General features: G+C 36.0%; 1 protein-coding gene across 7 annotated transcripts in view; it reads left to right on the forward strand.

Annotated features, from left to right (window-relative positions):
* FUBP1 (far upstream element binding protein 1) overlaps window positions 1-15648 on the forward strand; it is a 29362-nt gene that overhangs the window by 7241 nt on the left and 6473 nt on the right. For all 7 annotated transcript variants that reach the window (XR_004255462.1, XR_004255461.1, XM_032218026.1 and 4 more), the window contains 15 exons: window positions 2067-2106; window positions 3233-3282; window positions 3392-3463; window positions 3665-3722; window positions 4679-4841; window positions 4924-5022; window positions 5115-5216; window positions 5529-5631; window positions 5718-5818; window positions 6977-7118; window positions 8885-9045; window positions 10323-10474; window positions 10898-10977; window positions 11852-11977; window positions 14978-15052. Coding sequence is in view for 5 of the 7 variants with exons in the window: in XM_032218026.1 (XP_032073917.1) it covers window positions 2067-2106; window positions 3233-3282; window positions 3392-3463; window positions 3665-3722; window positions 4679-4841; window positions 4924-5022; window positions 5115-5216; window positions 5529-5631; window positions 5718-5818; window positions 6977-7118; window positions 8885-9045; window positions 10323-10474; window positions 10898-10977; window positions 11852-11977; window positions 14978-15052 (1524 nt within the window). In the remaining 2 variants the exon portion in view is untranslated. The remainder of the gene's footprint in view (window positions 1-2066; window positions 2107-3232; window positions 3283-3391; window positions 3464-3664; window positions 3723-4678; window positions 4842-4923; window positions 5023-5114; window positions 5217-5528; window positions 5632-5717; window positions 5819-6976; window positions 7119-8884; window positions 9046-10322; window positions 10475-10897; window positions 10978-11851; window positions 11978-14977; window positions 15053-15648) is intronic.

A 15648-nucleotide genomic window follows, 5' to 3' on the forward strand; every position in this document is an offset into this window, starting at 1 on the left:
CAACTTTTCGAGTGGCTGTTTATAAACTTGAAGTAATTTCAGTTTGTGAACAGGTACAGGGATTTTTGAATCAATCTTTATTCCTGAGGATTATGTACCAAGGAATCCAGAATAAGCTATATTTTAATAGGGTTTTAATTAAAAGACAGCTAAAGTCACATGGGTTTAAAGCCATAAAGCAAGATTTATAATGGTGCTTATTGAGTTTCCATACCACTTTAACCCAAAACTTAACAAACATATATAGAATATATAGAATATAGATATGTAGATATGGAATATGACTTATTTATTTATAGTTGCTTGCTTAGGTATAGAGATGACCTATCAAAGTTTGGAATTTTAAAAAAAGCTTCCTTTCCAAATAGAAGACAAGGTATTCTACAGCTAAAAATGTTTTAAATAGTCACAAAATGTAATGAAACATTTCCTTTAATTTTAAGCAAGTTAAATAGAAATAATGGAATCCTGTAGATAGACTATTAAACAAAATAATTATTATTTTGGTTTTTTTACATAGTGAGATTGTAAAGTTTAGCAATATAAGCTCTTTCTTTCCTGTAAGTTCTTAGAAGTGTTTATGTGGTGTTCATTTCCTTTTTATTATTTATGTATTGCTTCCAAGCCATATTTTGGTAGTAATCTGCGCTACCTCAGTAGAAATGTGTATGATACTGCCAAAAGTTCCTTTTATCATGTTGAATCATACTGTTCAATCAGTAAATCAATACTTAGAATTCTTTTGATTTTATTTCAAAATTATTTTAACTCATTTATATATTCAGTTTTCTCAGTTTGATGAAGGTAGAAATGAAAACTTAGAACTTGGACTTTAATTTTTTTTATCCCTTCTATCTAGAAGTAAGATCTACTGACTTACTACCTAACTTAATGTAATTTAGGTAGTTAGATTTAGTATTGCAGCTGGAACAAAATTTAAGACAGTGGCTGTTTTTGTTAAATCTGTTCAGCAGTTATAATTATATCGAATCATATTGAAGTACAGAGTTACTAGGTTTCATTGAATAACATCTTTATTGATAGCCCTTCATATATGAAGCATCATTTAGCTTTTTCTCTATAAAACTTGGTTTCATTTAAAAATATAAAAAGTTAAAATGAAGCAGAATAGTTTCAATCAACCTTGAATGCTAACCAACAATATTTTCTCAAAAAAATAAGAACTTTTTCCATTGTATTAATTGTTGATAGTTTACAGTTTGAATGATTACATTGTAGTGTTGAATATAGCTACCAGTTTTTATGTTATGAATTTGCATTTTAATTTGCATAGTATATGAATATTTAAATGCAGCAGCCATTTCTGCTTGAAAACCATATGTATGACAAGTCCTGCTTCCTGTTCAGTTATACCCTGAGTGTTTAGGGCAGTGGAAGCTCATTACTTCAGTAGAAGTATTGTGTGATGCAAGAAAACATGTGAAGTACAAAGAAAGAATATGGGGGGAAACTTTTTAAGTGAAAAGCCCTAGCCCACCCCAGCATCTAACACATCTGTTTGGCCTTAGAATTAAACAGGATCAGGCCTTCAATAATTGAATGGTAGCCCTGTAGATGCTATAAAATTGTAGACTATGAACACTTCCTGAAAGAAAATAGTTAACAACAACTTCTAGGTGCTGGCTATCAAACTTGATTTAAAGGAGACTTTGCCTTGGTATTATGTGGTTTTTTCCCTTCCCTTTCACATTTTTATTTCCAATTTACATAAGCTTCCATTTTTCTTTACTTGCCAAATAGTAAATTATTTTTGCTTGCCAGGACTTGCAAATCATAGCTTGTCAGTTGATCTAGAAGTATACTAGAGAGAAAGAAAGCTAAACTAAACATCATGTGGAATTGACCATGTGTGCTTTTTTTTATTAGTACCAATTTTGAGCTACCGCATTTGTGATATATTTCTGGGTTAATGTTTTGGTGAAATATGTAATGTTAGTCAAATGCAAATATATTGAAATGAAACTAGTCCTGCATGTTTTTGCAGTTGTGCATTAAATGCCATTATTGTAGGTAAAATTATCAAAGTATGTAATATTTTATTTTAGCTTTTGGAAATCAGTTACCACCCATGCATCAGCAACAGAGGTAAGATTTTTATTCTCTTTAATTTGATCCTTATACAAGGTAACAACTTTCATTGGTTTGATTTACAAATTGTTATGTTATCAGTATCATGAAATGTGCTTTGGAAATTATATTGTCCCTTGAGAGCAAAAATCTGTTGATTGAAAGTAATGTTCATATAGTTATTTCAATCAGTAATTGAAATAATTATAACTTCAACTGATTGGGGAATTTTTATTTACTGTTTGCCTGGTAATGTTCACCATAGGTGACATTGAAGCACATGAGGTAATTAGTTGAGTAGGGATAAAAATTAGGTTTTTAAGTCACATGTTAAACAGCTATGTAGCTGAAAATGTTTGTTGTTTACTGTGTTACTTCAGTGAAAGTTAATTGCATTTCTTTTAATGCTCATTTCCATTACATTCAGCAACATAGATATAGTTTTCCCCATTAGTTTGAGTTCATATGGCACAAGTCAGGTTGTTTCTCACTCTTTTTTGAAAATAAGATGCCTATTCAGCATAATGCAGACAAAGTATTTTCTCTTTGTTGCAACATTTGTTAAATATGTATGTTGTATATACAAAAAAATGAAAAAGGATGGGCTGCATTAGATTCCACAATGTCTCCTGAAATCTTTTAGTTGTAATTGTACTTTCTTTCACCTATTAGTATAAAACATTGCCATATATCTTAGAATTAAGTGTGTTCATTTGAAAAAGAAAACTTAGTTTTGGTGAAATTTCCTAACATTTTAGTTCCCATTTATGTTCTTATTATATTTTTTTGCTTTACGTGTGACTTACCTTTTCAAAAAATAAAATAATATTATGTATCATTGAAATAGAAATAAATTGCAATAAGTTACCAAAATCATACATTATAAGTGGCTTCAACATTATTGGAATTTTGACATTTTAACTAATTGGCTAATATTTGACTGCCTGGGTTAAAATATTAATTGGATATATTATTTTTTAGGCAGTGATTTAAACAAATACTGAAACCAAAGGACTAACCGAATAGAAGTAAAATTAGCATCTATATCTAGCTATATCTATATTTCTTTACTTCTTTATTTGGAGGGAAAAAAATAGTTCTAACTAGGTACAAATATTAACTTGTGGTGTGTTTCTTTCTCCAGGTCTGTAATGACAGAAGAATACAAAGTTCCAGATGGAATGGTTGGATTCAGTGAGTGTATATATATATATATATATATATTTATGTACTACATTATATTTAAAACGGTTGGAGTGCATGATGTTCATGCATTAACTGATTTGTTTGTCCATTTCTCAAGTAATTGGCAGAGGGGGAGAACAGATATCTCGCATACAGCAAGAATCTGGATGTAAAATACAGATTGCACCTGGTAATTATTTTATTTTCTTTAATTTATTAGGTTACAGTTGGAACTTAATTTGTTGTTGCATGCACATAAATTAGTTTTAATAATTGTCAGTTCATGTCAGTGAAATTGAAACAATCATGAATTAGTTGTTGCTAAAAATCTTAAAAGCAAATTACTAATATCTGCTTACAAGCATTCATTCTATGCTATTTACATTTGTAGATAGTGGTGGGCTTCCTGAAAGATCTTGTATGTTGACTGGAACACCTGAATCAGTACAGTAAGTTTCTTCACAAATGCTTTCAGACCATGTTGAAATAATTTTTGTTAAGAATTTTCTTTCCAAATATATTTTCTTTCCAATATAAGTTCTATATTTGCCTAATAAAAGTGTCTCAGGCTGTATGCTTCTTCACATGAAATATATCTAGCTCTGACTCTGAAATATGAACAATCTGCAGTGCAAAGTTTTCTGATTTTTCAGTTAAGTGCTTTTACCTACTCACTGAAAAATACTACTTTTCCAGGATGTTTGGAACATTCAGTAGCTCTAATGAGGCTAATTAACAGGTAGTCCTCAACTTAGAATCAGTTTCTTAGCAACCATTTGAAATTATAACAGATCAGATTTGGAATGCAAATGTTTGCAGTTCTGACATGGCCAACATTTTGGGCACCCAGCAACAAGGCCACATGTGTACCATCCACAGTCAAATGATAGCAATTTACAACGTTTTTTCCAGCATATACTTCCATTTCCTGGGGAAAAAATCCCATAGCGAACAGTGAGTTTGCTTAACAATCAGTGCAAAAATTGTTATGAAATCAGGCACAATCACAAGATGACCCTCTCTATAATGCTATTATTTTAAGAAAAAGTGCAATAGGTACACAACATGTTTACTTTCGAAGTATGCATTCACAATAATTTATTGAATAGTCTTTTAGCAATACTTGTACATTCATGATCAGCCAAGTAACAAAGTTTTGGCTAGAATTCAATTATAATTGTTTTCTCAAGTCGCACACAGCAGGTGAAGTATACTATTGGTTTAGTGTGGCTGTTTCTCTACTGTTCCCATTTAATATTGCTGCAAATGACACATTTCAAAGTTTATAAAATAAATTATTTCATGATTTTTAGTTAGCAACCACCCTAAATATTCTGTCAATTGCTGAATATGTTATTTTTCATACATTTTTTAATTGCAAATGCTTTTTTTTTTTTTTTGCAAGATCTGCAAAGAGATTGCTCGACCAGATAGTTGAAAAAGGAAGACCCACTCCAGGATTCCATCATGGTGATGGCCCAGGAAATGCTGTCCAGGAAATCATGATTCCAGCTAGCAAAGCAGGATTAGTTATTGGAAAGGGTGGAGAAACTATAAAGCAGCTTCAAGTAAGCTGACATTTTATTTTCTAAAATTATGTGTGAATATTTAATATTTTTATGGTCTGAATGCATTAATTTTATTAAATAGGAGCGTGCAGGTGTTAAAATGGTAATGATTCAAGATGGACCACAGAACACTGGAGCAGATAAGCCTCTTAGGATCACAGGAGATCCTTACAAAGTCCAAGTAAGAACAGATTTTAAACGTTAAATTGTATTTCTCACAAAAGAAATGGTTGTAAAATCATTGCATCTTATGTGTACTTGTTTTTCTTTCAGCAAGCAAAGGAAATGGTTTTAGATCTAATTCGTGATCAAGGTGGCTTCAGAGAGGTACGAAATGAATATGGATCAAGAATAGGAGGCAATGAAGGATTAGATGTGAGTATGTGATGAATATTTTAGGCAAATATGTACTTTAGGCCTGTTTTCATTCTTATCTATGAACAAACAAATTTCTGATTCTTTTCACTAATTTAAACCATCTTGATTATGATGCTTTTACTCCCTGTTAAATACTGATCATAAAATTGACTTTGAAATGCTTAAAAATACTGCAGACTAATTTCTCCTTCAAGTATTCTTACTCAATTGATTACTGTTATAATGCTGTTTTTCCTAAAGTTACATATTATATTGATTTGCTTTAAAATTCTTATTGAACATTTGTTAAAATGTATTGTGTTTCTTAAGGTACCAATACCACGGTTTGCAGTTGGTATTGTAATTGGAAGAAATGGCGAAATGATAAAAAAGATACAGAATGATGCTGGTGTAAGGATTCAGTTTAAACCAGGTAGAGTTTCCATGGGAAAGCACATAGATTGCATGTTTTTATCTATAATACTTAAATACTTGTAAAAATACTTATTGCTCTTGTAGATGATGGAACAACACCTGATAGAATAGCACAGATCACAGGACCACCAGACAGATGTCAGCATGCAGCTGAAATTATTACAGATCTTCTTCGAAGTGTTCAGGTTGGTTAATAGTTTGGTCAAGTTTTTAATTACTCTTATAAAATACTGATGTTTCCTTTTTCATAACTTTTATTAGGAAGACATGTGCATGAACATTTTTCTGTTAAAACTAACTGAGATGCCTGAAGTTTATAAATTTGTATTTCACTGGTTCTGTGCCTCTAGTGGTGAGTTTTATTCAGCAGTAATGCTTTAAAAGCATTGATTATAAACTACGTAAGATTTTTTAAACAAAGCCAATGTCTTAAAGAAGAAAGATACTTGGCTATTCCAAACATGTTTTTTCAAGGGGCAACTAGACTTTTTTTCCCCTTGAAGACACTTCACTTTTCATCCAAGAAGCTTCTTCAGTTCTTGGATGAGAAGCAAAAGATCCTTTGAAAGTCCAGTTGCCTCTTGAAAAAAAGCATCTTTGGGATAACCATGACCTGGATGACTGAGAATCTCCATAGACATGGAGATTCTCCATCTACTTGGAAATTGATAGACATAATTTTCAGTTGAAAGCGATACTAAAGTTGTGTGCTGTGCCATGATCCTTAATTAGCAGTCGGTGTGCTATACCTGCGGGTACTACCGTTATTTGTGACATTCCCAAATGTTTTTGCATATACCCCAAATTATTTTATTACTGAAATCATGTGAAACTGCCAATTCATTGGTGTTTTCACTTAATGTCCCCATGTCCTTTGCTCTTAGGAGGGAAAGTAGAAATCTTACAAGCGATAATGGCTTAGAATGATTCATTTCATTTATATCCTACATTACTCTGAGAATGCAGCCTGGTGAATTGTATTTGATTTTCATAGCATAAGCCTTCCCACAATAGGTTAAACCAAGAGTTAATGAGCACCCCAGAATTACTAGGTGAGATATATAGTCAAGTGAGGGCATGGAACCTATATTACTAAGTAAGCTAGAGTAGTAGGAAGAAGAAAAATCAAGATTGTTATTGTTTTGTTCAGAAAAGTGTTTTCTTTGTTTAAATGAAATAGTTTGGTTGTTTTGATTGGTAGTTCTGTGAAGAAAAATGACATACTATTGGCTTTTACAAGTCTTATCTGTCCTTCTCTTGTTTTAAAGCAAAATAGAAATAATGCTTCTGAAAAAAACAATACTTTTTCAGTATTGCTAATTACAATTCTTTTTACAATTTAGGCTGGCAATCCTGGAGGTCCAGGGCCTGGTGGTCGTGGTAGAGGAAGAGGTCAGGGAAATTGGAATATGGGACCACCTGGTGGACTGCAAGAATTTAACTTTATTGTTCCCACTGGAAAAACTGGATTAATCATTGGAAAAGGTAAAAAGCTTGACTTACTTTTCATGAGCTAGAACAATAAATAAGCTATTTTCCTGTTTGAGGGCAGGATATGGCATTTATCGTTGAATAACTCACTTCCTGGTCCTTGTTGAAGTATCTACCTGATAATAAAATCTGGTTGCAGAACTTTTGTACAGAAAACAGTAGCAACTAAGATATCACAAATGAATTTTAGCCAGTTGGAGTGCTACTGTCCTTAGCCGCCTTACTCTGAAAATGATTACTTCTGGAAATGGACTCCTCATTATAAATAAGCATGCTTCTATCCTATCAAAACAACAATAGAATTTATGGTACCTCCATCCTAGGAAAAAGATTGGACCATATGTAAAGTCTTAAATATCCAGTGAGGAATTGAAACTAGACTTCACAGTTAACATTCTTGGCTTTTTTTCAGTGATTTGATTTGAATATTGATTGCAGCTAATTTATTTTCTTAAACATTTCTTAGAAAGCAGTTTAAACTGCTTTCTCACTATCCATTACTGTTCCTGAAATCTGTGTTATTTCCCAAATCATCGTATTTTTTGGAGTATAAGATGCACCTTTTTCCCTCAAAAAAGTGTGAAAATCTGAGTGCGTCTTATACACTGAATACAGCATTTTTTGCCTCCCGAAACCCTGCCCCCTTCACCAAAATAGCCATACATAGCTTTTAGGAAGCTTATAGACTGCTCCTGCGGGCTGGGGGGGGGGCAGAAATGAGCAAAAAGGGGGCTGTTTTTTGCTCAATTTTGCCCCAGTGCCCAAGAGCCTTCTAAATGCTATGCATGCCCTTTTTTTGACAAAAAATCGGCCTCTTTTTTGCTCGGTTTGGGGGGGGCAACCCCAGGAACACTCTACAAGTCTCCTAAAGGCTATTCATGACCTTTGGGGGGGGGGTGTTTTTGTGAGATCTGCAGAGTGCAAAAACTTTTTTTAAAAAAATTGCCTCTTCAAAATCTTGGTGCGTCTTATACTCTGAAAAATGTGGTATACTTGAACATTCTAATTCTTTTCAATTTTATAAAAGTGTCCCATTTAGAGTTGTTCTTTGTGTAATACATGAATCACATTGGCTGTCCAGATGTCAACAAAATGAGTGAATCAGCTAATAATAATAGCCTTTGTTGTCATTGTACATCTTGTATATGACAAAATTGGTTTAGTCTAATCTTTGGTTAATTCATTCACAAATAAAAACCTCAGGTGATTATTTCATTTGAAGTAATATTTGAAAATACATTCCATGTATTTTTCTCTCATTCCTTCTACTTTGTATACTCACTAGTTTATTGAATGCCTCATACAGACGATGAAAGTGGAACTTTGGGTTTAGCATTAAAACCTCCCAAACTCAACAACATATTGTTCTATTTTCAGATACATATGTTGCAAATGTATCTCTGACCTCCTTTGATTTCTTGAAGCAATTAAAGCTATTCAGGGTTTTCCAGAATCTCGACTGTGAATTGGAACTGTGGAACTGCTTGCACAGTTGAAGAGTACCGTATAGATGACGACACAAAATTACATGGTTCTTGGATCTCCAAGAAATAAAATTAAACACAACTACGAACAAAAAATGGGTTAAAAGTAGAATAATGTTTAAAACTATACATGCTGTATCAGTAGTAATATAATATCGCCAAAATAGTTCTGTTCTCATTTCAGGGGCAAGCAAATGTGATTTTTGTTGTTATTTTTTCTAATTAAGGTTATTAACATATAGATTACAATATAATACAATTTCTTTGTAAATTCAGGTGGTGAAACTATCAAGAGCATTAGTCAGCAATCTGGTGCAAGAATAGAACTTCAGAGGAATCCTCCACCAAATGCAGATCCCAACATGAAATTATTTACTATTCGAGGGACACCACAACAGATTGATTATGCTCGGCAGCTTATAGAAGAAAAGATTGGAGTGAGTTCTGGAAATAGTTTTTTGTTAATGTTTTTGTTGTAGAAACAACTGGGTTAAGTACAGACAGAATAGGATTAGTTTTTTAAATTTTCTCTTTGTTCAGAATCCTTATGATATTGCTAACTTTGAACAGTCCCATTTAAAATTACAATTGTCAAATTTGTTGCCTATTAAAGACTAATGAGAAATTTAAATGCGGGATTGCTTATTCTGCACAGTCTACTGAATGATGAGAATTTAACAGGCATTAAAAAGTGTATAATTAAGTGATACAAAATACAGAAAATTAATTAATGGAACATGTCTGCATTTTGTGAAATGTCTGTATAAATTGTCCTCAAGTTACAAAGGTAACTGGGATTGGAAATTTATATCAATAGGTGAGACAATCAAAGTGTGACATAATGTGTCCACAAGCTTAGCAATGGTAAGCCCAGCATTCCCTTTTATTGTTAAGCAAGGACTGTGGGACATTAAGCAAGCATATCCACAAGTTCCTGCTGGCTTCCAACAACCAAAATCGGGGGAAGTTGTCAAGAAGTTGCAAGTTCCAGGCAGGTTGCAAACATGCAGTGTGGCTACTGCCAGGTGGAAAGGGAGCAACGGAGTGCATGGGTAGTTGGGTGGCAAGAATGGCAGAGCTTAAGGTGGCAACGGCTGCGTTGGAATATATGCAAGAGTCTGGGAGGTTGAAGGACTGGTTATAACTACTGTTGACTCATTCAGTACAGTCATTGAACCAGCGATCATTAACCAAGGACTATCTGTAATTTGAGTAAACTTCCCTTTGATCTCTTACTTCTCTGCCCTCAATTGTTCTGATGTGATGAGTTGCAAGCTAAGGAGATAATAGTTATGTTAGAGATAGTCAGGTTATGACCATTCGTTCAGCTATTAAAGTTATGATGGCACTGAATGAATGATAGTTTGGACCCATCCTTGAAATTCTGGCTTGCACTTATAATGGTTGCAGCATTCTATATACACATGACTAATTTGTGATCTTTCCTGTCGACTTTCCACAAGCAAAGTTTTTCTTATCAAGCCATGCAGTGTTTTTAGGAACTGTTGAAAACAGGCTGAATATTAAAAATTCATATCTTCGTTAATTTATCAGCTTGAGGAAAGAGAACTATTCCACCAGTTTTAGTAATAGCCTGTTTGTATCTATGCAGGTTTTGCACTTAGGTCCAGTGTTCTTAAACTTGCGACTATCTGTACAGTGTAATCTTATACTTGCTATTGATGTAGAATAACCTATTATAACTTATCAACAGGGTCCAGTAAATCCTTTGGGGCCCCCTGTGCCTCATGGACCTCATGGTGTTGTTCCTGGGCCACATGGACCCCCTGGGCCACCTCCTGGGGCTCCAATGGGACCTTACAATCCAGCTCCTTATACTCCTGGCCCTCCTGGTCCTGCACCTCAGTAAGTATTGTACACTGGTAGATATGTTTGCAGAGCAAGATCTTGTTGAATTGGGATCTAGATTTCAGCTATAGATTCTATACAGTTTTTAAATGTGCTTGTTCTATAACCAAACTCTTAGAAACATTCACTTTAGGGTAGCATTTACCTGAACATTATTCTGAATAAAATATATATTATAAACTGTTTAATTCATACTTAGTGTGCTGTAAATCATTAATTCTGAAGCATACATATGACGGGATTCTTGTAGGCTTTCTAGGCCAGTTCTCTTCTTTATGGAGATAATCAGAATATTCTTAGTAGATTGCAATCTAGCTTTTGCAGCGGACTCCCAAATCACCAATAGTAAAAATAGCTATTATAAATAGTTACTATTTATAATTTACTACTTGAGCTAATTATATTATATTTTCATTTTAGTGGACCTCCAGCACCATATGCTCCACAAGGATGGGGTAATGCATATCCACATTGGCAACCACCAAATCCCCCAGACCCTGGTAAGTAAAAGCAAATGTATAAATGGTCCTAGTTTGCAATGATATGCACATTAATCACATCTTTTAGTAAAGAAAATGTGATGAAACTAGATAATTCATTAAACCATATTCATTTCATTTTGGCAGTCTAATAGCAAATTAAAACAAATGTGAAATTTACTTTTGAATAGGATTGTTCAAAAATGTTAAGACACATTTAGCACAGATAGTTGTGAAAACCCAGTAAGTTATGTTTACACAAAATCCTTGATTAACAACCACAACTGGAATCTCAGTTGTTGGGCAAAGTGGCATTAAGCAAGGCATCCATTTGACTGCCTCTCTCAACTACTGCAATCTCAGCAGTCCTAGTTGTGGTTGTTAAGCAATCTTGTTAAAATTGTTAAGAGTTAAAATCCGGCAGAGAAAATTGCAAATGGCAAATGCAGGATCACAGGGCACTTTACAGCTGGTCTAAACTCTGAACAGTTGCCAAGCATCCAGTTCACGATAATGTGACCATAGGAGTGGTGGTGCAACATTTTGCAACTGCCAGAGGTTCTTTATGGGCCATAAAGCATCCTTTCCAATACCATGGTATCTGGACTGTCATTATATCAACAGTAATGAACCAATTACCTGTACGTTGAATATTTCAGATAGCCAAAATTCACTCTGAATTAAATATGGAGTTAAATTTAGAACCAATTCTAAATTTGGACGGGATGATGGACAGAAAGATAGAAAAACTGGAAGGGTATTGTTTCATTTACGTGCTATCGTGGACAGTTAATCTGTTCTATGTGAACTGACTTAACTATTTTACTTTTGGAGAGTTTAATTTATAGATCTATCTTTCATAAGAATTGAACTAAATGTCATGCGTAATTTTCAGGTAAGCCAGCAGATCCTAATTCAGCAGCATGGGCAGCCTATTACGCCCACTACTATCAACAGCAAGCACAGCCACCCCCTGCAGCTCCACCTAGCGCACCACCTGCCACTCAGACTAACGGACAAGGTACCATGCTTGTATCAATATAACAAATATCAACTTTTTTTAAACAATTGAAGTATCTTATTCAAACCTTAGAATATTTTGAAAGAGTTGTTTTATTATGATTTCATCAATTACATATTTGAAGCTTTGTATGTTGTAAGCTGGATTCAGTATTAAACTCAGTAAGACAAATCTAAAGATGTTTGGGACAGCATTAGATTGATGAGAATTTCTTCCTGAGAAATAACTTTAGAAAACAAATCTTGAATTTTAGACACATTTTATGAGAAGGATGATAGTTGTATTTAATTGGCTCATCAACATAATTGTTTGGAATATAAGAAAACTAGTAAGAAAGAAATATGGAGATTACTGGAAAGATTAGGAGTTACCCAAATCCCAGCCCAACTTTGGTTGTGCGCTGACGTGCCACACCCATAAGGCTATGCGTGGGACTCACACACACATGTGCGCAACCCTCACCCTCCCATATTTCGGGTGCGGTGGACATGTTTTTCGCCTTTCCCAGGCTCCAGAGGCTTACTAGGAGCCTTGGGAGGGCAAAAACAGCCCCTCCAGAGGCTTTAGGAGACTTCTCTAAAGGGAAGGGCAAAAAACAGCCCTACGGGCAACCCAGAACTTCGGGACTTCCGGGTTGCCTGTAGTGCCATTTTTCGCCCTCCAGAGGCTTCAGGGAAGAGAGAAAGCAAGAGAGAGGAAGAGAGAAAGGAGATGGGGCGATGGATGTATGTATTTGGAGACAAATCAAAAGCAAATGCAAGCAAGAAATACGGAATTTGGCTCAGATAGCTAGAAAGCAAGTTGCCTGGAAAGCAAGTTCTTTGGAACAAGAATCATATGGTTCTCAGCACAGCCATTTAGACTTGGCATGGGGTTGCTGCGGCAACTTGACTGTCTCATCTTCAGCTCGGACTTACTCATTATCCCGGAAGAGCTTCATGTTTTGGGGGGGAAGCGCTGCTTGCCAGTGTTAATATTCTCCCGCCATCAGGGAGGTGAGATCAAGTTAAGCTCCTCAATGTAGGGCAGCATCCTTACGCCCCAACTTTTATGAAGGAGGAAGGAGAACTGCAGGCAGTCCGACAGCCTCAGTAGTAGCAGTAGTAGTAATACAGGTAGCAGCATCAGCAGTTTCTTTGGCAAGACTCTCACACACACACAACACACACACAGCCATCAGCCACCGCACACTAAAGAAGCTGGCGGCACCGAGGGAGTTGACCAGCTGGCTGTGCAAAATAAGGTGCCCTTGACTGTCCACAGTTCTCCTTCCTCCTCTCACCCATCCTCCTTCAGGGGCTTCCCACCCTCTGCGTGCAGCTCTGCCCGGCTGCCTCTTTCCTATGCTCCCTTCCTCCCAGCGATTCTGCTCAGCAATTGCCCCCTCTCCGCCTGCCCACCCCTGTGTCAGGAAGCGGGTGTAAATGGGGCGAAAGCTGCCACATGTACTTATTTGAATGGAAAGGAGCAGAGGGATTTTGGAAAACTGGGAAAGTTGGGGTGTCAGGACGCTGCCCCTGCAGATCTCACCTCCCTGACGGCAGGAGAATATTAACGATGGCAAGCAGCGGGTCGTCCGGCACCAGCATGAAGCTCTTCTGGGATAATGTGGAGTAAGTCCAAGCTGAGGATGAGACAATCAAGTTGCTGCAGCAACTCCATTCCAAGTCTAAATGGCTGTGCTGAGAACTATATGATTCTTGTTCCAAAGAACTTGCTTTCCAGGCAGCAGGATTGGCTCTAGCTGTCTGAGCCAAATTCCTAAAGGAGCTTTTGCGCGTACTATCCCATGCCACCTGCAAATTCCACCTCCTCGCCTCTTCTCCTTCCTCCCGGCCCTGCCAATCCATTCTGCAACTCCCCCCCCCTTCCACTCCATGCTGCAAAGCTCGACAGCCCCCCAAACACTGCAGAGCTCCACTTCATTTCTCTTCCTCCCAACGTCACTGCTCGCCACACTCCGCATAGCAATCAGCGGAAAAGTCAGCTTTCCTCCTCCAAGTTAGGGGGGGACCTTCCACTCAGGTGGTTCGCGTCCTATGGAAAGCTCCTGCACCAAGCAGTTACATCTGACTTACCTCGCAGATGTAAACTAAACCTCCAGCTGCTCTGCTCATCTTCAGCCTCATTTCCAAAACCTCCCCATTGATAAAATGTTCTTTCTCTTCCATTAAGCCCTACAGAGGCTCAGGCCAATAATGCTGTTACTAATAACTCGGTTCTATGGAGTGTAACTATCTCTGAAGCCTCCGGAGGGAGAAAAAACGCCCCAATGTGCAATGTGTTCTGTTCCTGAACTTCTGGTTTGTGCGTTGGGTTATTTTTCGCCCTCCGGAGCTTCATGGAAGCCTCCGAAGAGCAAAAATAAAGGCCAAGATCAGCTGGCCAGCCCGCGCATGCGTGCTGGAGCTGTCAAGGCAATGCCTCGCCAGCCCTAAGAAATGGCTCTGCCTGTCACCTGTGGCACGCGTGACACAGGTTCGCCATCACAGGTTTATATTATGTTTCCAGTCAAATTACTACATATGAATCTAAAAAAAATAGTATTCTTAACTTGAATTGTATATTCTTCCCAGTATTCTATTTGGTGTAATGATGGTACAATGTGAACACATACAACAGCAAATGTGCCATTACAAGGATTTTTTGTGTATGGACCCCTAAGGGGCACCGACTAGTCATGGAGACAGATTGATGTGTGCATAATGACTGGTTCCAATTAAATATAACTGAAACAGCTGAATCATTGAGGAAGTCTGATCTAACCAGATAAAGAAATGTACATGTCTTGATGGTTAAAAGATGGGGCACCTGCAGCTAAGTTCTGTGCATGATAGGTGCAAATAAGGCATTTCTGAACTGAGACTTGCAAAGTATTTGAAAACAAAAATGTTAACTTTTTATGTATGATTTTTACTCTTAATTGGAATAAAATGTAAGTGATTGGAACTGAATCTTTTTACTTTTTTATTTTACTCACACTGTTTTTTGTTCAATCAGGAGATCAACCAAATCCAGCACCAGCAGGGCAGGTAGATTATACCAAGGCTTGGGAAGAATACTATAAAAAAATGGGTATGTTTTATTTACTTTTGATTTTTAAATTTTACTTCTCAGAAACTTTGCTGATTCATACACAATTTTATTTTGAAAAAAACAAAACTATTACTATAGATAAGTTTTGTATTTTTAAGTACCTTTTATATTTTTGCTCCTTTTGTGACGAGTGTGCAGAAAGCTTTTATGGCATCTTTTCATTTACAGAGGAAAACCTGTATTCTGCAATCTAATTTTTGTAGTTTGATTTCTGCAGCAAAAACCCAACAACTAGCAGTAGTCTTGGTAGCATTATCATTTATATGGGAAAAGTTAAGTTTAATAAACTTTATTTGATAGACTTAAACTCGGCACATTTCCAAAACTGCCAAAGCAATTTTAACTGAAAACATCAGTACTTGAGACTAAAAGCCACTAAATGAATCCATTGCCTCATGTCTGAGAATGTTTCCAGCAGCTGACATGGGAACAATTAAGAAAAAAGTCAAAAATGACTTATCAAATTTTTACATTTTTACTGTTCCATTATTGTCAAAAAATATCAAATACATTTATTATAGTCTTTGACTAGTCTTCATAGTAAAAATAAGATACGGTTTAACAACAACAATTTG

Source organism: Thamnophis elegans, chromosome 5 (assembly GCF_009769535.1).
Source record: "Thamnophis elegans isolate rThaEle1 chromosome 5, rThaEle1.pri, whole genome shotgun sequence".
Classification (NCBI taxonomy): domain Eukaryota; kingdom Metazoa; phylum Chordata; class Lepidosauria; order Squamata; family Colubridae; genus Thamnophis; species Thamnophis elegans.